The sequence below is a fragment of the Eulemur rufifrons genome, chromosome 10 (assembly GCF_041146395.1).
Source record: "Eulemur rufifrons isolate Redbay chromosome 10, OSU_ERuf_1, whole genome shotgun sequence".
In the NCBI taxonomy this organism is placed as follows: Eukaryota; Metazoa; Chordata; class Mammalia; order Primates; family Lemuridae; genus Eulemur; species Eulemur rufifrons.
This window is the reverse complement of record NC_090992.1, coordinates 2,394,738-2,417,262: the sequence shown is the minus strand read 5'-3', so window position 1 is coordinate 2,417,262 and position 22,525 is coordinate 2,394,738. Positions and strand designations below refer to the sequence as shown.

The window sequence follows — 22,525 nt, the reverse complement described above, 5'->3', positions numbered from 1 at the left end:
CTGTATAACACTCAAGAGTCGTTAGAATTACAGGAGTAAATAACATCACTACCCATATTTAATGGATACTGTGATCTTTCAGAAAGATTGAATGGACAATGTGGTTTAAATTTTTGTTCTCTTCTTGACTTTCTATTGGCTGTAGTCTTTAAACAACAAAACAAAGAATCCTGGTAATCTTAAACTCTAGTGGAGATCTGAGAGCTCATGAATGAGAAAATAGTCCATTTGTGACCATTGTGTACCGAAATAAATCATAGGCATGATGTTAAGCCCTTTTCAAGCTGGCTGCAGCAGTCTTTTCCCACCCTTCTTTTCCCTGTTTCCTATTATATGCCTACTATTTCTTCGGGAATCTCAAGAGTTTTCCAGGCTCTCACCTGTAGTGAGCGGTTGTCTTTCATTATCCATAACAGCCAAACCTTAATCTTCAGCCGTAAGTTCATTCCTGCCTCTTACTTCCTAGCTATTCTTTTAAACTAATATTGTGGCATGAAGTCATACCTTGAGGCTGGAGTTTTAGTGCCTGCGTGGTCTTGGGCAAGTTGGAAATAGTAGCTACTGTGGTTTCACAGATCTAGCGCAGTCTGCTTTATAGCTGTGCCGGGACTTGTATTTAGCAGCACTGCTCCATAAATTTCTGTGTAAGAAACATGAGTGAATGATTCTTGTGAAATGCAGGTACAAGGCATAATAAAAATAAGGGCAGTGTTTTGTTTTATTTTGTTTTTTGAGACAGTCTTTGCTGTCACCCCAGGTATAGTGCAGTGGTGTCATCAGCTCACTGCAACCTCAAACTCTTGGGCTCAAGTCATCCTCCTGCCTCAGCCTCCTGAGTAGCTGGGACTACAGGCAAATGCCATGGCACCTGGCTGATGTTTCTATTTTTAGTAGAGATGGGGTCTTGCTCTTGTTTAGGCTGGTCTCAAGCTCTTGAGCCCAAGCAATCTTCCCACCTCAGCCTCCCAGAGTGGTTGGATTATAGGTGTTGAGCCACCGCGCCCGGCCCAAGAAGAGCAGTTTTAATGCATGGGAGGGCGAGAAGTAGTGATACTCTTGGTTTGGAAAGTGGTTACTATTGATGAATTACGAAGACTTCCTTTAATTACTATATACATAGGAGAGGGAAGGAAACCCTTCTTGATTAACCTCAGGGCTTAATTGGGAAATGCCCTTTATTTTGCCAGGAAACAGAATGAGAGGAAGGGATTAGGCAGATTTGGGTGATTGCCAGCTAGGACTGAAGAACTTTTGTCAGTTTCTTCTGCACACGTGGAAAATGCATAGCTGTTGGCTGCAGTAGGTTGCTTTTGGTGATAAAGACTCCTGTGACAATCCTTTGGCTTCTCAGCTTTTCATTGGCTTTGTCACTTGATACCTAAAAGTAAACCCAACCCTTTCTGAATGTTAGTCTCTCTTTCCTTCCTTCCCTCCTCCCCCCCTCCTTTTTTCTTTTCTTTTCTTTTTTTTTTTTTTTTTTTTGAGATAGGGTCTCGCTCTCTTGCCTGGGCTGGAGTGTAGTGGTGTGATCATAGCTCACTGTAACTTCACACTCTTGGGCTCAAGCGATACTCCTGCCTCAGCCTCCCAAGTAGCTGTGACTATAGGCATGCCACCATGCCTGGCTAACTTTTCTGTTTTTTGTAGAGACGGGGGTCTTGCTCTTGCTCAAGCTGGTCTCAAACTCCCAGCTTCAAGCAGTTCTGCCTCGGCCTCCCGAAGTGCTAGGATCACAGGTGTGAGCCACTGCACCTGGCCAGCTTATTACTTTCTCCCTAACATTATCATGGGCTAAGGATGTTCCCCTCAAACAAATTCTAATTCTTACATTGTGGCAGCAAGTTACCTCTTTTGAAGTGCTGTTGTATTTTATTAGCTCACCTTAATAAATCTCTTAATATGCAAAGTAGGTGTTGCTTTGCAATTTTTATGTTTTTCTAAGGATTCACAGACTCATCCCTTTAAGTTGCAGCTCCCTAAGTGGCATTATAACTCTGATTTGTTTTTTTTTTTTTGAGACAGAGTCTCACTCTGTTGCCCGGGCTAGAGTGAGTGCCATGGCGTCAGCCTAGCTCACAGCAACCTCAAACTCCTGGGCTTAAGTGATCCTACTGCCTCAGCCTCCCGAGTAGCTGGGACTACAGGCATGCGCCACCATGCCCGGCTAATTTTTTGTATATATATATTTTAGTTGTCCATATAATTTCTTTCTTTTTTTAGTAGAGACGGGGTCTCGCTCTTGCTCAGGCTGGTCTCGAACTCCTGACCTCCAGCGATCCACCCGCCTCGGCCTCCCAGAGTGCTAGGATTACAGGCGTGAGCCACCGCGCCCGGCCTATAACTCTGATTTGTTTACAGCTGTCACAACACACTAGCTCCTGGAGTTAAGCAAGAGCTATAATGTGACTTGGTGGATGGATAGATAACTGCAGCCTTGTAATATGCTGTCGTCGTAATGCTGAGCTTATCCTAGAACTAGCCAGAGAGGGAGGAGAGTAACAGTCAGTCACCATGGGCATCTGGCTTAGGGCAGGCAGATATTCCAAACCACAGAATCTTTCAGTTTACTTAAAAATTGGCCAATCCTATGTTCTGTTTTCTGATCCCAATATAAGTTTTTTAAAAATTATGTAAGTTGCCTGGGCACTCATGGCAGTTTGAGGATATGAAGTGGTTTCCACCAGGAAGGAGAGAGGATTGAGAGAGAAGCAGCCTCTTGCTCTGAGCATCCTTTATCTTATCCATGGCTTTTGGAATCTTGCTCATCTTTGGAAGCTTAACTTTTGTTTGCCACCATTTCCATTTGAAGATCTTTTTGATTTTTCTCTTCTAAAGCTCAGTATAGCCAGGCATGGTGGGTCATATCTCTAATCCTAGCACTTTGGGAGGCTGAGGCTGGAGGATTGCTTGAGCCCAGGAGTTTGAGGTTGCAGTGAGCTAGGCAGACACCACTGCAATCTGGCCTGGGTGACAGAGCTAGACCCTGTCTCAAAAACAAACAAACAAACAAAAAAACAATATATATTCAGGAAGGAAGGAATCAACCAAATAAATATTCTCCCTACAAAGTTGTTTGAGCATTTAAAAAAATAATCTTCAGTTATCTGGATTTGTGTAACTGATTTCCAGCGAAGAAAAAAGTAGAGAAAAAGGGAAAAGATTTTAAGTAAAGGGAAAGCTTATGAAACGGTTGAATCCCTAAAGTATGGTCCTGGCTTCTCTTACTTTGTAGGAAACAAAAGACGTGGTTTCCCTCTTTGCAGCTTTTGTTGTAGTTCAGGAAACAAGGCATAAATACTGCTGGGAAGGAGCGAATAATTTTAATAAAAATATTCCTGGACAGAGCAAGGTTAATGAGCAAATAAATGGGGGCTACAGGGCTGGAAGAGTCTAGGAAAGAGTCTGTGAAATGAAACTAATTTGGTTTCACAAGTCAAGCTAGATTTGGTTGGGGTGGAAGGAATGCCAAGGTGAGGAGGAAAGCCATGCTAGGTCTAGAACTAGCAGCAGAGAAGGTTAGGTGTCGGTAGATTTCCCAGAAAATATAGACTAGAAAGAGAAATCAGGGCCAGATCGGTGACAGTACTTTGACACTCTAGGAACTCTAGAACATTTCATTAGAGTATTCATCAGACCCACATCTGGCAAGGCAGTTTCTGAGCATTTGAACTAAACCTTTTTTGATGTTGAACTGATTTCTTCTGAATGTTGCAGGTTTTAAAACTAGAGTCCTCATGACTTATTCTTGTTTACCATTAGAAGTCACTGTCTCCAAGGGTACAGAAAACGAGTAAGTGCGTATCAAGATGAAGTACGGTGCAAGTAGTTTAGAACATGTCCCTTGGCCCAAGATTGAGCTGTTTGGACACATAAGCAGGGTTTGGTGAATGTTACCCTTCCTGCTGAGCTGGCAGTGGAGAAGAGCATTGTTGGTGGCATAAAGTTGTTGAAGGGGCTCTTGCTTGATACATTTCCAATGTCGGACTTAGTTTGAGTGACAGTTGGTTAATTCACAGGTGACATACTTATTGCCTTGCAGTATTACACACTGTCGGCTCCCTCCAGTCTGTGTGCCACTATTGAGAGGCATTTTGTGGGAGAAATGTAGTTGCTTGTGACAGTATCTGCTTCCACATCTGTGCTTTCTGTGACCTCCTACCATCTCTCAACTGTAAACTTTCAGGAGGTGTGTACTGAACGCCTAACTGGCCACATGCCGTCCTCTGGTTTTGCACTGAGGATCAGCTTATTTCATAAAAGTGCTTTCACTTTTAACACTTCCCACCCATTTGGTGAAGATTTGTATTTGTCCTTTCTGTCCTGAGTATGGCACTTTCACAACCTCTAACTCTTACCTGCTTCGATCGTTCTGCAAGTTTTTCTGTCCCAGGAAGCTTACTGAAAAGGGGTGGGAATGCAGAGGTTGCCCAAGTGGCTTTTTTTTTCTTTTGGGAAAGTGGGGGTGAGTAGAACCTAGTTCCTCCTTCTCCTTCCTATCCCCCACTACACCCTGTGCATCCTGACGTTGCCTGCACAGGCCTGAAAGAAAAAGGCTGCAGATAAAAGGAGGAGAGAACACCTAAATGAAAAAGGAAGATCTGGTCCCAGAGCCTCTGTTGAAAGTGACAGAATGTGGACCTGGACTAGCAACTGTCTCCCAAGTAATTCACAGCTGCTGCCTCATCTTCAGAAGTGAAACATCCCTTGCCTTGTATTGCTAGAGATCTGCCTCGTGACGACCGCTAGGGTTGGGATGCTTCCTGCCCCCAGGACAGAGTTTGCCTTTGCCAGTTGACTGTGTGCCCAGTCCGTTGCTGTCTTTAACAGCTTGAAAATCCTTCCTTGACCTCAGCAAGGCTTTTATTTATGGGCCTGACTATGGGAACATCCCCACCATCTACGTTCTTCTGTTTTAAAACGCCCTGCCATTTGAGTAAATGAAGTTAGGGCTGTTTTCAGATGCCCACTGCCAGTTGTGGACAAGTAGACCAGGAAAGTTCTGGTAGCTGCTCTGGACCATTAGAGAGCTCAAAAGCTTGAGTTTAAAAAAGAAAAAAAAGCCTACTGGGTAATTTGAGATTTGAAACAAGAAGGTGATTATAATCGTTGTGATTAGGGGAGTTAATACAAACAGGGTCTGCTTGGGCGGGCAGCTCTGTTTCAAAGATCTTGGTGAACTCTTAAAGCCCTCAAGAGCTTTAAGAAAGCTCTAAAGACACCTGAGAGAGAGTCATTGCTAAAGCTGCCTTCCTAACTTCAAAGAAAAGCCAATTTAGCTTTTAATGTAATTAGTTTTGGGTCTTAAATTCCTCTGCTTTGATATATAGGCCTGGCAAGTAGAGTTTGACATGGCCTTGTTACCCTTGCCCCTTCTGTTCTGTGTTTGTTTTCCTAGACATGGATGTAAACAATTGATGTAAAGAACGATTCTGATTCCATCTACTTGTGGCCTTCCTAGCCAGGCTCACACACACTGTGCAGAGCAAGGCAGCGAGTGCAGAGCAAGGCCCAGTGAGTGCTTCTGGGCCAGCTGAGGCCCCCACAGCCAAGGGGAACTGGAGATCACGGGGGCGACTGGAAAGACAGTTACATGTCAGAAGAGAGCCTGGCCAGAGGGCTCTGGTAAAAGGAAACACCTTCACTTTGCTGGGCTGAGCCCTCCCCATGTACATTGAGAACAGGATGGGGAGCAGCACGGGGTGGCGGGAAGGGATCAAGATCTGTATTTCAAGCAAATTGCAAGTCTGCCGTTGTCTGGGAATGTGTAAGGGAGCCTGGGAGCCTGGGGTGTCTCGTCCTGTGATGTCTCAGAAGACAGGGTTTGTTCTTGGCTGGCAGTGAGGGGGGATTGGTGTGGTATTTGAAGTTGAACTTGAGGTTGCAATCTCGTCACCTTCTGGCCTCATAGGAATGTGCCAGTGTGATTTGGGAGGATTTGAATTTCCTTTTTGAAGTAGGTATTTTTTTGTTTTTTAAAGGCTGGGCTGATTTAAACAAAGTTGCCAAAGTACCCCTCCCTACTGTCACATACAGAGGGTACCTTGTTCTCCTACCTGTACCCGGTGTACTCTAATGGAGACACCAAATCAGATGCGACAATCCAGTCTTGCATAAGCCCTGGTTACAATGTAGCTTTTTAAACCAGGCCAGCCAGAGCAGAATCCATTTAAATGGGCCAGATGTCGGGAATGGCCGTCTCCCCAGCACCCTCCCAGGAAGCAGCACATCTGGGGTTACAACCTCTGGTGGCCTACTTTAAATAGGCACTACTCTGGAAGATGAATTTATTTATACATATTTTTAAACATAAAATGCTTTAACATGGTAGAAACTGCCATGTAAAAAGTAGGTTGTAGATTTCTCATTCAAACATCAGAGGTCTTGTGAAATTATTAAAAATACTTCATAAGACTGTCTTAGCAGATAGTCTTTGGAGAGTAAGAGTGCTAATAAAATATCCTTTATTTATATTGGGATGTGGATTTTAATTTTGAAAAGATATTCTTTAGGATTTTATGGCGATACCAGGTTATAGAAGACTCTTGATTTCCTTGAAATAAGACGTAATATTTGTGGACTGTTGTCTTTTCTCTCTGCCCTCAGAGGATAATGGAGCCTAGTGGTCATTTGCACCTATTTCAGGTTGGATTGTCTTTTCAAGATTTATGGATGGCAGTTTCCAATAATTTATTCTGAGCACTGGGGAGCAGGCTGGCCTGCGTCAGTTATGGGTCAGACGATTGGGGGGTTAAGAGCAAGCGAATGGGAGTAGGGGCCCAGCTCTCAGGGGAGGGGCATGGCCCCAAGCCCCTTTAGGGGGAAGTGACAAAGGTAATCTCTGGCCTCTGCAAGTTGGAAGAAGTTTTGGAACACATGTACCGTAATAAGGGATAAACTCCAAGTGTCGTGACTGCAGAAAAGGAAAGGAAAGTGTGTCATGCTCTGCTGCTGAAACAGCTTATTCCTTAGGGTCAGGCTTTGAAAAACAAACCCAGTAAAAAGTATCTTTATTCTCATGTTTAAAAAAGTTTTTCTATGATGATGTATTAACAATACAAAAATATCTTAAACACTACAGTGGTCCTTGTTTTTCAAGACTTGTTGCAACGTTACACTAGAGTATGTGATCTTTGGATTCTCAGAAACCAGTGGCTACTGTGGGAACTGAAGGCTTTTCTTGAGGGATGTGTGTGAGTGCACAGACAGCCCTTCTTCTTTGGATTCAGGCTATGTACAGTGAAGAGGTGGCAAAAAACAAAGTTAACTTAAACTTGTTTTTCAAGGCTCAGGGTTGAAGCTTGGCTCAAAAATAGGTTAAAGCAGGCTGTGGTGAAAACCTGTTCACCACCACTAGAGGGTTTCTGGGCTCCTTGCTTTAGTTGTAATGGTCCTCCTTCCTACTGGAGCTGGCCTGGTTTGAATGGTGGAAGACAGGCTCTCGCCGGAGGTTTGGGGTTTGCCCTCTCACAGCTGCCCAGGAGCTGGCTAGGCTGCCACGGATGAACTGGAAATGGAACTGTGAAAAAGTCCCAGGAAATGAGGAGGGATGCACTTGGGCCATGACTGTTCTCACCTGTTGACTGTAGCTGCTGCTAACAAGCCTGAGGCCTTGGTATCGGGGCTTCTTAGGCTGATGAGTTTCTTGGGAAACATTTCCAAGTAATTTCAACTAGAGCCAGATGCCCCCCTCCACCCACCCTTGCCTCACAGGGTAGTGTCAGGTTATTCCCGTTGCCTGGGTTGATAGGCCTAAACTTAACCTATTGCATTCTCTACCCCAGCGTCTTGCAAGTGCCTGAGAACACGGTAAGAGGCTTATGAATAGCAGCTGGTCTTCTGTAAACAGAGCTTCTCCATTCCGTTAAGAGAGAAGCACTGTCATCTTGAGCTTTGTGGTTGTGACCATGCTTACCTGTTGTTTGACAAACCAGCTTATTCTTGGTCTGTGATGTGTCTGGTGTGGGAAGGGTGTGGCAGTGGGGGACGTGGAAGGCGAGGGTAGAGAAGGTAGCTGGGCTTAGTCTGGCCCATCTATGACCTACAGCAGAAAAGCAAGGAGGCAGAGGCTTCTGGCTGTAAGACAGACGGTAAGAAGAATAGATGCAGCTGCCACAGGTACGAGAGACGCCCTTCATGAGATGACACGTTAACACAGATCTGATTCCCACCACTCAGAGCATTTTGAATTGATGACCTCAGGTTCAGGCGGAAGTTGTGCGGCCTCTGAAATCTTCAGGGTCTGGACACTGAGCTGGGGTTTACAGGACCCCTAGCTGGTTTCCATGTGATTTGGCCTCTGTTGCTTCCTCTGCGTGGTGGCCCCTGGAGGAAGCCAGCTGTCCTCTGCCTGCTAGGCTGCCTGTCTCTGAGGTTCTTGCTGTACCTGTGCACTCGGCAGGGTGCTGCAGGGCACCTGTGGGGACACTGGGGCTGGGAGACCTGGGGATGTGGGTGCCAGCTCCGCAGGGCTAGCAAACAGTTCTGTGGGTGCGCGGGGCAGCAGAAGGTATGAGGGCAAGTCCTGGGGAGCTGGGGACCCAAGGCAGCCTAGAGCACTGTCATCGGAAGGAATGGGGCTGGGGCAGCGGCCTTCTCCGGGTAAGTACCGAATGCATTTCTTTTTCCTCCTAGGAATAGTGAAGAGAGTTATCTGTAAACAGAGGGTGAATTCATAGTCATACACCAAAACCAAAAACTTCTGTCTTTGCAGAGGCCAGCTGATCTTGACCCCTTTGTCCCCGTGACTTGGGTGATAGTCTGTGCCCTCTGCCCTCAACAGCACTGCCTGGCCTGGCCCAGACCTAGAACGAGTGCAGTTCCCAGAACAGCCACCGGATGGCACAAGGACCTTCTGTGTGGCGAGGCCTGTGTCTGCCTCCTGGTTTCCATGGGAGCCGTCGCCTAGTCCTGGCCTTTGAGCGTCTTCAGGCGAGTTTGTGGGGCTCGTGTCTGCATGAAGGCGAGGGGCCGCGGGGCTGTGGCTTCTGTGCCGAGCAATCCCAGTCCTCAGAGTTGGGACAGGGGAAGAAGTGGTGAGCAGTGTACTTTTCTCAGCCTAGAGTTCTCTAGGCCACCATTTGTCTCTGACAGCATGGAATGGAGGGACCAGGACCTCCTCTGAGGACAGGGTTGTTTCCACTGTGCATACATATGTGGGCACCCACCTTGCCCCCATCAACATTCCTCTTTGACTTGGACAGGGACTGTGGGGACGCACCAAGGGGCTGGACAAGTATTCCTGAGAGCCAGTGACCTTACTGCCTGGAGCACTCTTGGGCTTTGGCTCTGCCAGGCCTGGCTTAAACCTAACTGAGGCAATTCCAGCCACTTGGTGAGTAAATCTTTTCATGCCCACAAGTATTTCTCTGTTGTAGGATGAAACACAGGCTCAGTGCCACCGGGCCCTTTGCCTAAGACAGCCCAGTGGTTCCCCTGCTCCTCTCCAGCCCTCCGGTCTCAGTAGGTGCAAGATGGCAAGTCACAAGGCTACCTGGCAACCAGGTTATTCAGGTAGTTTGTACTGTTGTCACCTTGTTTTTCTCAGATTTAAGGGCTCAGGATGGTATAGGCAGTGATCCTAACTTGAAGAAGTAAGGGGTGGTGAGAGTGGTGTGAGAGATTTGTCTGTTGAGGACTAGCTAGGCCTGGCTGGCACTAGAGCTACCTCCTTGAGTCTGCCTTTTAGAACATTCTATCTCTTTTCCTCCACTCAGACCCAAGTGATCTCCACAATCTGTGTTCAGTGTTTTACTTCCATTCTTAGTGGCTACGGGTTCCCCTCTCTGCTGGGTATGCTAGGGGGCTGAGGGGCCAAAGGAGTGGGCTGCAGGCCCAGCAGAATATGTAGAGTCAGGGAAGCAGCTTGAAGCAAAAGGAGAATGATGGTGGGGACAAACCCACCTGCACGGACCACACCAATCCGTCTGCTGGTTGAGGCCAAAGCGCGCACGGCATTTCTTAGGCGAGCCAGGGTCTGTGCACAGGCATGCCAGAGGGGCATGAGCAGGGCAGAGGGCGAGCAGGCAGGCAGCAGGGCAGAGCAGGGCCCAGAAAGAAGAGGTAACATCAATGTTAGCCAGTTACAGATACCCCACAGCCCCCACAGGCAGAGTGGGCCTCTCCATGGCACAGCCAGCCCAAGAGCCCAGAGCAAGGTATCAGCAAAGGTGGGTACCCAGCTGGGCATGGAGGCAGTGGGAAGACTGGGGGGCGGGGGGGGAATCTTCTCAGGCTGGCTCCTCTCTGTGGCTTGTGGGGCTCCTTACAGCATGTAGAGGCTGCCGAAGGGCCCAGGGAAGCCCATGAGGTTCCAGCCTCTTCTGCCTTAGGGGTGCCCATTCCCCTCTCCAACTCCCTGCCCATGTTATCCAGCTTTTCCTTTTTTGCCAAATTTAGCAGTGGGGGGTTGAATACCAACTTTAGTGACACTAATGTTCATAAGTTCTGATAACCCACTACCATCGGACCAGCCTGTCCAGCTGTTCTTCATTCTTGCCAATGCCCAGTCTGGCTGATGCGTATTCCCTCAAGGGCTAAGGCTATAGCCTATGCCTATCCTACACATTTCCAGGTGGAAAGAAGGGCCCATTCCTCACCTCAGAGGAAGGGCTGGGGACTCTGCCCTGGCCTGTCCCAGTCCCATCCTCCAGCTTCCCTGTGTTGGGGCAGCACAGCTGAATGGATATGGCATCTAGTTATCAGAGTGGGCAGGAATTCACCCACAGGAAGGAGGCCTGCAACAGGGTATGAGACCTCCTCTACACAGGGCACTTTGCATGGCTATGAAAAATGGAGTTGGGGGAGAGTACAAATTGCCAGGCTTCAGCCAGCGGGCTGTGTGGCTGCTGGGCCTGGGCGTGGGGCCTGACTCAGCCTGGAACCGGACAACCTGCTCCTGATCCCAGCAGAACCAGCCAGGATGCAGTGTTTGGGTTAAGCATTGACCTATACAGTCAGTTCCTCGCTGGCTTCTCGGGTAGAGGCTAGTGGTGTGCAGGCCTAGCAGAGGCGGCGGAGTGGGGGGCAGGACAGGGGAACATACCACCTGCTACATGAACTGGCGTCTGCTGGTCTTCCCTGGGACTTAGGATAGCTGTTTCTCACATGGGGGTTTGACTTGTGAGATGAAGGCCTTCTTTCCAGAGGGCCTAGGCCCTGAAGGCAACTGGGCTGCCTCTCCCCCCGGGCCAGAGCAGGGCTGCTTTGAAGTGAGGGCATGGAGAAGAATCTCCACTAGTGCTGAGGGAAGGCCTCACCTGTGGTGGATTCTTGGTGCTTTTCCCTTGACCGCCTTTTCTTCTTCCCCTGCAGGGAACAAAAGGAGGGATGCTCAGATCTGGGGGGTGGACACTAGGATATCTGTATCCTGCTTCCTAGCCTGGCTGCCCCTGGGATTCTGGGCATACAGGCCCCTCCTACTGCCAGGCGCTGGTGTTCCTCGATTGTAGTTCTTGCTAGGCTGCTGTGGGCTGTATTTTAGGGGCTCCTCCCTCTCCTGATCTGGTCTCCAATTTGAATGAAGGGAGGTGACTTCCAAGCTTCTTCCTCCCCTTCTGCCCATGTGGCCGGCCCAGTCAAATGTTGGGCAACAGCCCCTCATGTGTGAGTGCATTCTGGGGTGAAGACTAGGATAGGGGCTTGCCTTTAGGGAGCACTTCCTCAGGCTCGGCCTTTCCTGAGCAAGCTATGGGGGGCCTTGGACCCTCCATGTCCTTCCTCATGTGTGCCTTCCAGACAGTTCTGCCTTCCCTGCTGAGGTTGTGCCTTGGCGCATGTTATCTCAAAGGTTCCCCTACCCGCCCCTGCTGTGTGTCACCAGCCACTCACGTAGTTGTCCCGTGCCGACCAGCCTGGGTAGAGCTGCATGTGCAGCTGCCTTTCCTTGCGGGCCAGCTCATAATACTTGGCCTGCTCTTCTCGCGATAGCGCGTGCCACTGCAGTAGGGAAGGAGGGGAGATGGGTGCGTCAGGGAGTCGGCAGGCTGCCCCAGGGTGGAGGAGGTCAGGGGCCATCCACGCCAGCCCACGTGCCCGTGGCCTTACCCTGCGGCCCAGGATCTGATTGATGGCAGCACTCTCCTTGAGTGTACACTCCGCAATGACCTTGGCTCGCATCTCCTTCATGTACAGCATGAAGGCATTGAGGGGCTTCTTGATGGTCGGCTTCTTGGCTTCCTTCTCCACCTTGGACTCTGCCTGTGTCTTCCTGAGGGGCACATACCCAGATAGCTAAGGAGCGCCCCCCCCCCCCATGGTACCGCCCTCCTCTAGTGTGGGTCCAGTGTGTGCCTAAGTACATGACACCAGGGTTTGGTAAACAGAATCTTTTAGCTCACCCAGAATGGGTGAGCAGAGAGCTAAGGAACTGCTCCTTTTGGGAATACCACAGGCAAGTGGGAAAAACATGTGTTAAGGACTTCTCAGCCCCTCCCTTCTTGGCTCAAACAAAATCCTTGTTCCCTAAGCGCCTCCTCCTGAGGATCAAAACACACAGCAGTCAGTAGCCAGAGCCACAAGACGGCTTGGCCAGGGGCCTCCTGCAGTCCTTGGGCTGGTGGGGGGCCCGTAGACAATGGCCCTGCTCACCTGCCCATCCCACACTTCCTTGCTCCCTCCCCAACATCGGCCTTCTCACTCACAGGCTGCGGTCGTAAGGCTGCAGCTCCTGCTTCCCTGAGGGGGGCACGATGGCCGGGTGGGGGATGGCTGCGGGGTGACCAGGTACGCTGGAGCCGAGCATCAAGGACGGGTGGGTGAACCTAAAGGCAAGAGAAGAGTTAACACGGAGCCAGGAATTACAGGCCAGCCCTTTGGACACACACAGGCCCCTGCATAGTACATGAGGACACAGGCGAACGGATACCCCACCCCACTGGCCTGGACAGAAGCACACAGATAAATACAAACACCTGCTTCCAACACGCTGCACAGACATGCTGCAGAAATCCACACATATGCCATTTAGGTGGTTGCTAATTAAGTCCCAAGTAGCTTTTCAATCTGTCCCCTTCTCACATCCTGCCCTCGCTAACCCAGCTTCAGGAGCCTGTGGCTGCCTTGTGGGCCTCCACACGACAGCAGCGTGACTGTTTAAAAACACCCGAATGCTCCTGGCCTGCTCTTGCTGCGATTCCCCTGTTGCCCGCAGAATAAAACCCGGGCTCCTTGCTGGGACCCGCACAGCCTGCGTGAGCACCCTGCTGGCAGGTCTAGCCCCAATGCCTCCCCTCTGCTTCCCGTCAGTCCCACTCCCAGCCAGCTCAGCTACTGCTGTGCCCTCGTCCTCTCTCGAAACGTACTGCCCTCTCCCTGACCCATCAGGCCTGGCTGGGTCTCCCTGGGGTTCCCCATCACCAGCTGGCCCACTCCGCTGCTGCTGTGTCTGTGCCGTGAGTTCCGGCAGGGCTGGGAGTGTCTGCTGCATCCCTTGCCGTTGCCCACCTGGTGCTGGGTCTGTCAGGAGTGAGCCAAGTGAAAGGCCACATGTGTACCTACTTCCCACGTCACTGTCTTGCTGTTCTGTGGCGACCACTCTGCTCCTTACTGCTCACACAGGTGTGTTACCCCTGAGTGGGCAGCCCCTAAGGGCCAGAGGTTGGGGATACTTATGTAAAAGATGCTGCCTCAGCTTGGGCAGAGCTCAGGGGATGCCCAGGTGGGTCCTGAGCCAGCCTTCCCCCAGCAGGGCTGCAGAACAGGGGAACGCACACACCTGCACACAGGCCGAGCCAGGTGCGCGCACAGCGCTCTGCTGTACGGGATGGCCCGGGCTGAAGCCTCTTGCGCTCCCACTAGCTTTGCTCTCAGGCACAGGGCGGCAGGGGGCTACAGAATGACAGACGGACAGATGGACACGACTAACACAGGGCAAGCACTGGCCTGGGCATGGCCTTGTGTGGGCACTGAAGCCTGGGCAACAGGAAGCAGGAGCCTGGCTGCAGGGCTGGGGACTCACCTGGGGTAGGGGGAGCCAGGGGCTGCAGTGGGGGCGGGGAAGTGCTGTCTATATCCGCAGGAAGGGGACAAGGGATAGAGAGGAGGGCTGGGCCTGTGGTTGGGAGAGACAGCTGTTAGCAGTCTGGCTGCTGGCCAGACACGGGGAAGGACTTCCCCCACTTGGCTTGGCCTGACCTGACCCACAGTGAGACAGATGGGTGTCTCTTCTGGGACCACTCCAGTGTGTGTTTTGAGGATCTGCCACCACCAGGGTTAACACCGGACCCGTTTCCCTCTGGAGCCGTGTGTTGGTGCCCAGGGGATGGACAGGACAGCTTCCTCCCAGGACCCAGACCCCTCCGGCCTGCCTCCTAAGTCTCCTTGACAACACAAGGCTGACACCTGTCCTAGGGCCTTTGTACCCACTGTTTTTCTTTCTTTTTCCCCCCTTTCTGTCTCAGATGCTTGAATCAGCAAGTGCACCCACTGTTGACACTGGATTGTTCTGCCCCACTGTGCCTGCTGCAGCTTCTGTTCATCCTGCAGGTCTTGCTTGGCTCAGTGGCCCTTTCTCCCCAAACCCCTGAGATTCCCAAGCTGAAGGAGGTGCCTCTCTGGGCTCCTACAGTCCCCAGTCTGAGCACTGCTAACGGGGCCAACAGTGCCCTGTGACTGTCTGGCTTCCTGCTGAGTCGCCCACGAGGGGGCTGAGTTTTGTGAGGGCAGGGAACTAACTCAGCATCAGTCAGTGCAGAGGTGGCTGGAATAACCTCCCTTCTCACAGCCAAGCGCTACCTGGTGGGAGCGGAGAGCACAGGGTTCCCGAAGTCCCCTCATTAGAGCCATGAGTAGGTAAACATTTGCTCTAGTCTCAAATCTTTTGGTCTCGAAGCTTCTGGCATACGGGATGCTTTTGACAGGCCAGCAGAGATTTGTGTCTACACAACTCTGGTCTAGCCCAGTCAGGCTGGGCCCTGTGCACTGTCTCCCCACTTTGATCCTGGGGTGCTCAGGGGGGCAGTCCTAATTTGTATTCAGAACGGAGCTCTGTCCAAGGAGAATCTGAGAAGAGAGGAGTGTGCTGAACTAATGCAAAGGGGCAGGTGGGCCTCAGGCCGGGCCCTTGGCTTGCCCTGCCTCCGTGGGAAGCGAAGTGTTCTTGCTGTTGGGGGACTGCCCCAGCCCAGAGCAGCTAGAGACCCATGCAGGTCACTAAAGGGCCAAGCAGCCTGCCGAGGCCCAGCTCCCGCTGAGGACTGGCCCTCTGACCCACAGTCAAGCCTACTGGCTCGAGGGGCCGGCCTGCCTTTTCCCGGCCCAGCCTTAGACTCTCTAAGCAAGATGGCCAGGGGCTTGGGTTCAAGCAGGCACCACAGGGAACTCCTCAAGCAACTCAGCAAGGAAAGGACCAACCGGCAGCAGGCACTGAGGCCAGTGGGACGTGTCCCCTGCCTACCAGGCAGCTGAGAAGCAGCAGCCTCTCTGGTGGCCACTCACGCTGTTACCTCCCTGCTAGGGCCCCTCTTCATCCTCACATACTTACAGCTCTGGAGGTCCCTCAGCAGCCCAGAGTCCTCCCATCCAAGGGGACCAGGAGACCAAGTCTATAGTTCAGGTGTGGCAGAGCTGGGACCAGGAGCCTGCTTTCTTTATCTCCACAAAGGGAATGTGTCAAGCTACCTGGGCAATGCCCGTAAGCCAGGGGGCCACGAGGACCCCTAGCTCAGAGCCAGGTTGGGGCAGAGCTGCTGGTCAGCCCCTGGTGTCTGTGCGGAGTGGCAGTAGGGGGCTCAGCACACAAGGCCGGAGGAGGAAGATGTGAGGGCAGGTGCGACTAGCGCACAGTGTCCGTTCCCCCGGGCCCACACTCACCAGCTCACAGTGTGGGACAGCTGTCCCATGCTGCCTGAGGTCAGAGAGTAGAAGCCAGAGAGGTCAGGGGTCTGCAGAGGTCTGTGAACTCCTGCAGGGAGAGAGGCCGAGTGAGTGGGCTGGCCTGCCCCGGCGAGCCACTTCATCGGTTCCCGCATCCCGCAGCCTCCCATGGGGACCTTCAGGGCCTCCCTCCTGTTGCAGGAGAACCAGACATAAACTGGTTTGTTCTGGACTAGCTCGGTGTGATAACAATACCCCTCTGACGGGTCAGGGAGCCAAGGGCAGAGGGGCTGGGTGAGCCGCCTAAGGACGCAGGCTGGCCAGCAGGCAGAACTGACGTCACGCAGGAATAGGCGACCAGGCCTCGCCACTGCCTGGCCCACCGCTGGTCTGCAGTTGGGGCCTCTCTGCCGGGGACCCAGCCTGGTAGGGCCGCCTGGCCTGGGGAGCCAGGGTTCCACCTGCCCCCAGGGCTTAAGTCAGCAGGGTTCCCACAGCTGACAGTGGTGGATTTCAGAATGACTCTGCCCGAGACAGGTGGTGAATCAGCCATCGCAGCCACCACTTTCCATTTTCTCACCGGGGGAGGGGAGGCTGCAGGTTTACAGTTACCAGCACTGCACGGCTGCCGGGCAGTGGGGTGACCCGCAGCGTTTACGCTCCTACCTCAACCTGGAGCTTCCAACTTTGACCCGGCACCACTTCCCCCAGTCCTCTGGTCCCCTCACAGCCCCCTAGTCCATCTTTCTGGTATTTTCTCTGGGCCCTAGGTTTGCACAACCCCAGGCTCTCGGGTTATAAGATGGACCCTGGTCTCAGAAGCCGGGGACTCGGCCCTCAGGCTCAGGTCTCAGCGGGCCCCTCGCTATCCCAGGCTGGTACCTTGCTTCTGGCTGGTGTCCGCAGGTGCAGGTGTCGGGTGCGGGCTGCTGAAATGTTCGTAGAGAGGAGAGAGTTGGGGGACACCATGGGGGGACTGACTGGCCTTGTTGTGCTGAAAAATGAGAAGGAGGGTGGGTGAGTGGGGAGTCTTGAAGGAGGCACAGGGCCTGGGGGTATGCACACGGGCAGAGTCCCAGCCAGCTGTGTGTGGGTGGCCCAGCTGTCAGAGAAAAGTGGGGGTGGGCAAACCCACAGGCCTCAGGGAAGGGGTACCACTCAAGCCACCCTGTGTCCAGTGGCCCTGTCCTGCTGCCACTGGCCCCCTAGTCTCTGCCGAAGTAGCCCCCACGAGAGCCTCTTGGTCCTTCTGGGCCCTCAGTCCCGGGAGGTGCATGTCCCCTGTCCAGGAAGCCCTTCCCGGCCTCCTGACCTCTGCGATCCCCTAGTTTCTCTGAGAAGGGACAGGCCGTCTGGGGGGCGGGTGGGTGTTGCTCGCTGCCTGCAGTCCCTGGTCCCAGGGCACGCTCTGAGGATCCGGCTCACCGCGGGACAGCCTGGAGCTCTTTCCCCCTCCCCAAGCCCCCAGACGGGGGAGGGGGGGTACTGAGTCTGACCCTCTGTCCCATCTCAGGCCTAACAGGATGTGCTGACACAGGGAAGGCTCCCTCGGTCCCCTCACTTGGGAGGTGGGGCCAAGTGGGGCCTGGCTCCCTCCAGGGCCAACCTGCCCAGCCCCCGCACTTCCTGTTTCCTCGGCACCGCAAGACTCTTACTTTTCACTTTTCACACCAGTTGCATGGCCCTGTCATGAGATGACTCAGTCGGCAGGCTGGGAAGGGGGCTCCCCACACAGCCGGCCACGGGAGTCACTGCCAGGGCCAGGGCCCAGCTCTCCGTATTCGCAGCACACGCGTGCCCAGGCCGGAGCCCTCAAGACGTCACGCACAACCAAGGCTCAGCTTCCCACTGCCGAAGTCTGCTGTGGGAATGCTGCTGGCTGGGAGCACAGATAAGCCATCTCTGACCCAGGACACAGACAAAACAGGGGACGTCCTTGGGGCAAGACAGTAATGAATGGTTGTGGCCGAAGCTCCTCCCACTCCGGTGAAATTCCCCACTGGGTGAATTTAGCCAGACTTATTAAGATCTTCTGGTGCTGCACGGGGTTCACAATCCCTTCATCTCCAGCTCCGAGGAAGGTCAGGGAGCTCGTGGGGAGGCGGCCTGCACAGGCCCCGTGGCATGTGGCTGTCGGGGGTCCTCGGTGAGGGTAGAGGGAAGGCTGGGTGTGAGTCCCACTGCAGCCAAGGCGCGAAGCTTCCACCTGGGCACAGGCTCTCACCTCCCAGCAAGAGCCCGGCCTGCCCCGCACCCCTGCCTACAGGCTGCAGGCCGCTTCCCCGCACCCCTGCCTACAGGCTGCAGGCCGCTTCCCCGCACCCCTGCCTACAGGCTGCAGGCCGCGCTCTTCCTCTCAGGTCCTGGGGAAGGTGCCGACCTGTTCACCTGTCTGCCCAGCAGGAGGAGCCTCTCACACAGGGCTGCCCAGGCTTCCTTCTGTCCTCACGCAGACAGGAGCTGACGTCCCCACAGGTGGCTGGCAAGGGCGAAAGGAGAGGGCCGGGCAGCTATAGGGTGTGTGGACACGTGAAATCCTTCAGGTACCGAGTACCTGCCGCCTGCCAGGCACTGTGCCGAGCGCTTTGCAAGCCCAGGCGGTTCCCGTCAGGCTGCACACGGCTGCCATCTGCAAAGGCTTCCCCAGCTGCCAGCTCTTGTCTTGGTCCCCTTCACAGAAACTTGAGCAGACCCGTCCCCATTTGCTGCCTCTAGTTTTCTGCTCTCATTCTCCCTTCAACCTGGCCAGCCAGTGTCTCGCCCCGTCCCTCTACCAGATGACTCTTGTCAAGGGCCCCAGGGACGTCCACGATCCTGAGTTCCATGGTCGATTCTCAGTCATTTTACCCAGCCTCTCCCAGCAGCAGACAACGGATTTCTCTCCCTCCTCGAAACAGTTTCTTCACCTGGTTTCTGAGTACCGCACTTGCCTGACTTTCCTCCAACCTCATGGGCCCTCCTTTTGGCTTTGTTTCTGGTCCCCACCCTCTTCCTCTCATCCAGACTCCCAGCTTTAAACATCTTCATCTGGTGACGCCACGTTTCTATCTCACTGCTCCTAGGAACTCCACTTTCCAAATGCCTACGCACCTCTGCCTGGGAGTCCGAAATTACCTGCCCCAGAGCTTCCTCTCCATCTTTGTTAATGGCAACTCCAGCTTTCTGGCTGTTCAGACCAAAAACCTGGGAGTCATCCTAGACTCTTCTCTTTCTCACACACCTCATGTCCAATTTGCCAACAAATCCTAATGTTGGACCTTCAAAATATATGTAGAAGCCCACCATTCCTTCCTTCTTCCTTGTCCCCAACTCAGTCCAAGCCAACATCACTTTTCACCTAGGCAACTGCAGCTGGCTCCTCCCTGGACTCCTGCTTCTCTCTTGCCCCCTCAGCCAGCCTTCCGTCCGGCAGCCACAGGAGTCAGACTGTCACTCCTCTGCCTAGAGCCTCCAGTGGCCTCCTGGACCTCCTGACCCGGGGGCCCCAGCTCCCTCTCTCACCCCCGCATCGTCTGCTCCCCTTGCTTACAACGCCCAGGGCTGCCCGCGGATGCCGCGTGCTCTGGCTTCCTTTTCCTTGGCTCCCGCGATAATCTTGCCACGATGGGAAGCAGGCTGGGAAGGCCACCTCTAGGGTTCCTGACCTGTTCACTAGAGGATCCTGGGCCAGTCTCTTCCCGGAGCCTGACGTTTCTCCGCTTGTAAAATGGGGCTGAGAATACCAGTCCTGCCCACCTCACTGGTCACAGATGCAAAAGTCCTGCTCTGTCCTAGACTTTTGGGGACAGCGCCTATTAAGGTAGGAAGTTTCCCAGAAACTCCTTATGCCTTTTTATCCTGACAGATGCCCAGGACAGTGCCAGCCAGACGGCATCAGCCCAGGCCTCACGGCAGCTGAAGGCATGCAGACAAAGCTTTAGGGCCCGCCCTCGCAGGAACATTGGACCCTGGCAGCAAGTACTGCACCACTCGCCACCTACGGGCACAAGTGCCTAGAGCCCCAGCCCAACCGCTGGCACGAACACCCTCCACAGGTCCCTCCAGAACCAGGGGGCATTTTGAGTCTAAGCTCCTGCTTCAGAGAAGGCCAGTCAGCCTTGGCTCTGGCTTTTTGGCCTTGGGACGGACTGTGGGCCTGGCTAGTGGAGTGGGCAGCTCTGACCCTGGGAAGCCCGGGAAGCCTTAGGAGCAGAGCCTGGGGTCCAAGGTGCCAGGTCTAGGAAGACAGTCCTGGAGTCTCTACGCTGCCCAGACCTGGGGGCTGGAGGAGGGCTCTGCTCCAAGGCAGGCAGAGGGTGGCTCTACGGCAGGTTTCTCAGGAAACCACCCTTCCCTGGGCTGGGGGGTGGGGGTACAGCTTTGGCCAGGAAGCCGTGGACAGCCCTCCTGCTAGGGGAGGCCAGGGCTGACCCTCCTTGGCCATGCGGGGCCTGGTTCAGGTCCAGCTTTGCTGCCTGAGCCCCAAGTTGCAGCGCAGCTCAGGCTGACCTCAGGAACCTCAGGGAGAGTCTAGCTCAGCCTGTAGCCGCCGGCCTGGCACGTGTGCAGGTGACAGGGGCTGCCTCATGGGCAGTGGGCTCGTCCTGGCCACCAGCCTTCCCTGGGACTGGGGAGAAGCCTCCTCAAACAGCAGCCACCACCCAACCACAGGAGACGTGCTGCATGGGCGGGGGGAGGCGGAGAACCCACCGGCAGCTGCAGGCCCGGCCAGGGCTTCAGGGCAGGGCACTGAGGGGCTGGCCAGGCCTTCCCACAGCCACGCAGGCTCCCTCTCAGCCTCAGTCCTCAGCTCCCTCCTTGCCTGGCGGTGGTAGCCTGGGAAACCATGTGGCACAGGGCCCGGTGCCCCATGCCCCCTCAGCCAGCGGAACGTCCCGCTCCAGGGCCTCTGCACAAGGCTTTCCCAGGGCCAGGCTGCCCAGACAATAGGTTGGGGTCGCCTGCGGCCTGGCGTGTGTACTGGAGCTCCCCCCTCTTCCTCCCCCTGATGAGGATTGTGCCCGGCCTCCAAGGGAAGGAGGCAGGCCTGCGGTGACTGTCCCCACCAGGCCCTGAGCACTTCACCAGCGCAACCTCTCACCTCTGAGGACAGAGTACCAAGCACAGCGCTGGGCACGCAGTAGGTGCTCAAAGCATGGTGTGACGTATCAGTGCGTCAGTGACAGAATCAACAGAACTCCACACTCCTCGATCAGGACAACCCAGACCCCTGCTCTCTGCCTTTGAGCGCGTCCGCCCCCCCAGCAGCCTGCGGCTCTCCAGGGAGGCCCAGGACTCAGACACCCCAGGGCCGCCCCAGGAGTCATTCCCTCTCCTGCCAGGCTGCTCCTGCCTCTCGCTGGCTGCCCAGCGACGGGGCTCACGCCCAGCAGAGGGGTCCTCCTGCCACCGCATTGCCCTTACTGCACAAAGCCGCCAGTCTACCGGCCCCAAGGGAACCCCTGTCCTTCTGGGATATCTTCCTTGGCCCATGGCTAGAAATCCTCACCCCGGTGCCCCAGCGTGCCAGGAACGGAGCCAGGGCAGGGTCGGGCGGGAGGTGGCGCAGGGGACTCCTGAGGTAAGTCTCCTCTGCTCTGAAGACAAGCTGGGGCCCGGCGGGCTCCCCTGCCCCCACCCCGCCCGGCCCCCCCACTTCCTGCAGGCTCAGGTGAAAAATAAACACAGTCGGCATTTTCCCTGCAGACCGCAGCGGTCGCTCGCAGGCTGTGTGCACGCCGAGCCCCTGCCACCGCGGCAGAGAAACTCCCTCGCCTCTGACGGTTGACTCCGAAAACCCCCAAACGCCTGAGCCCCACAACACTTTCCCAGCGAAGAAAGTTGAAGAAAGTTTCCTCTGGCCTCAAGCACGAGGGGGTGGGGGAGTGCGTCAGGCCTGGCCCAGGCCTCCCCGAGAACGCCGCCCCATGGCAGCCGACTGTGCCAGGACAAGCCGTTGGTCGCTAAGGTCATGCATACTCTGTCGGGGTGCATTTACTGAGCTCCTACTGAGTGCCGGGGTGCATTTACTGAGCTCCTCCTGAGTGCCGGGCAGGGGAAGGTTTCAGGCCGAGAGGACGGAATCTGCTGTTGAGAGCTCAGTGTGTACCACGTGCTGGGCAGTTCTGAGCAGCTCGCAGAGTTTAACTCGGGTACTCCTAGAGCAAATCCATGATATAGACACAGTCACTATCCCCATCTGACAGATGAGGAAACTGAGGCGCAAGATCACACAGCTAGTAAGTGGCAGAGCTGGGATGCCACTCACTATACTGTGGTTACTGAGGTCCTACGGTTATTGTGGGCAGAACAAGCGGGAAAAGGAGGGCGCTGGCCCCGTCCTAAGCCCCGTCTCTCCTTTCCCCAGCCTGGCTGGGCAGTGTTACCTGACCCAGTGCTTCACTGACCCTCAAAATGCTCCAGCAGGTTCTGGGACACCTGGGATGGGGTTCTGGCCACACCTGCCAGGGCCACTGGCATCTGCAGCCTGCCTGATGGTGGCAGTTGGACATGGCCCCAGCCACAGCCCAGCCGCCCCATCCTGCTCCTCTCCCCAGGGGCAGCTCTTTCCTGCCTCAGCACCTCTCCCCACCCCGTCCTCCTTCCCCTACAACCTCCCATGCTTCCTCCGGCTCTTGGCCAGGCCGGCTCCTCCTCATCCCGCCTCCGTGTAAGGGTCACCCCTGGAAAGGCCTGGGACGGGGGTCGGGGGAACTGCCTGGGGATGCGGGAGGGC

At 54.3% G+C, this 22,525-nt stretch overlaps 1 protein-coding gene across 2 annotated transcripts in view; it reads right to left on the bottom strand.

Annotated features, from left to right (window-relative positions):
• Nucleotides 1-8,499: 8,499 nt before the first annotated feature.
• TCF7 (transcription factor 7) overlaps nucleotides 8,500-22,525 on the bottom strand; it is a 30,527-nt gene continuing 16,501 nt past the window's right edge. The window contains exons 4-11 of one of the 2 annotated variants that reach the window (XM_069484049.1): nucleotides 16,693-16,804; nucleotides 15,808-15,895; nucleotides 13,955-14,047; nucleotides 12,639-12,758; nucleotides 12,043-12,205; nucleotides 11,827-11,934; nucleotides 11,256-11,304; nucleotides 8,500-8,627 (exon numbers count right to left, since the gene is read on the bottom strand). In XM_069484049.1, the coding sequence (XP_069340150.1) occupies nucleotides 8,548-8,627; nucleotides 11,256-11,304; nucleotides 11,827-11,934; nucleotides 12,043-12,205; nucleotides 12,639-12,758; nucleotides 13,955-14,047; nucleotides 15,808-15,895; nucleotides 16,693-16,804 (813 nt within the window). In that variant the 3' untranslated portion in view covers nucleotides 8,500-8,547. The remainder of the gene's footprint in view (nucleotides 8,628-11,255; nucleotides 11,305-11,826; nucleotides 11,935-12,042; nucleotides 12,206-12,638; nucleotides 12,759-13,954; nucleotides 14,048-15,807; nucleotides 15,896-16,692; nucleotides 16,805-22,525) is intronic. The other variant, XM_069484050.1, reaches the window with a different exon arrangement.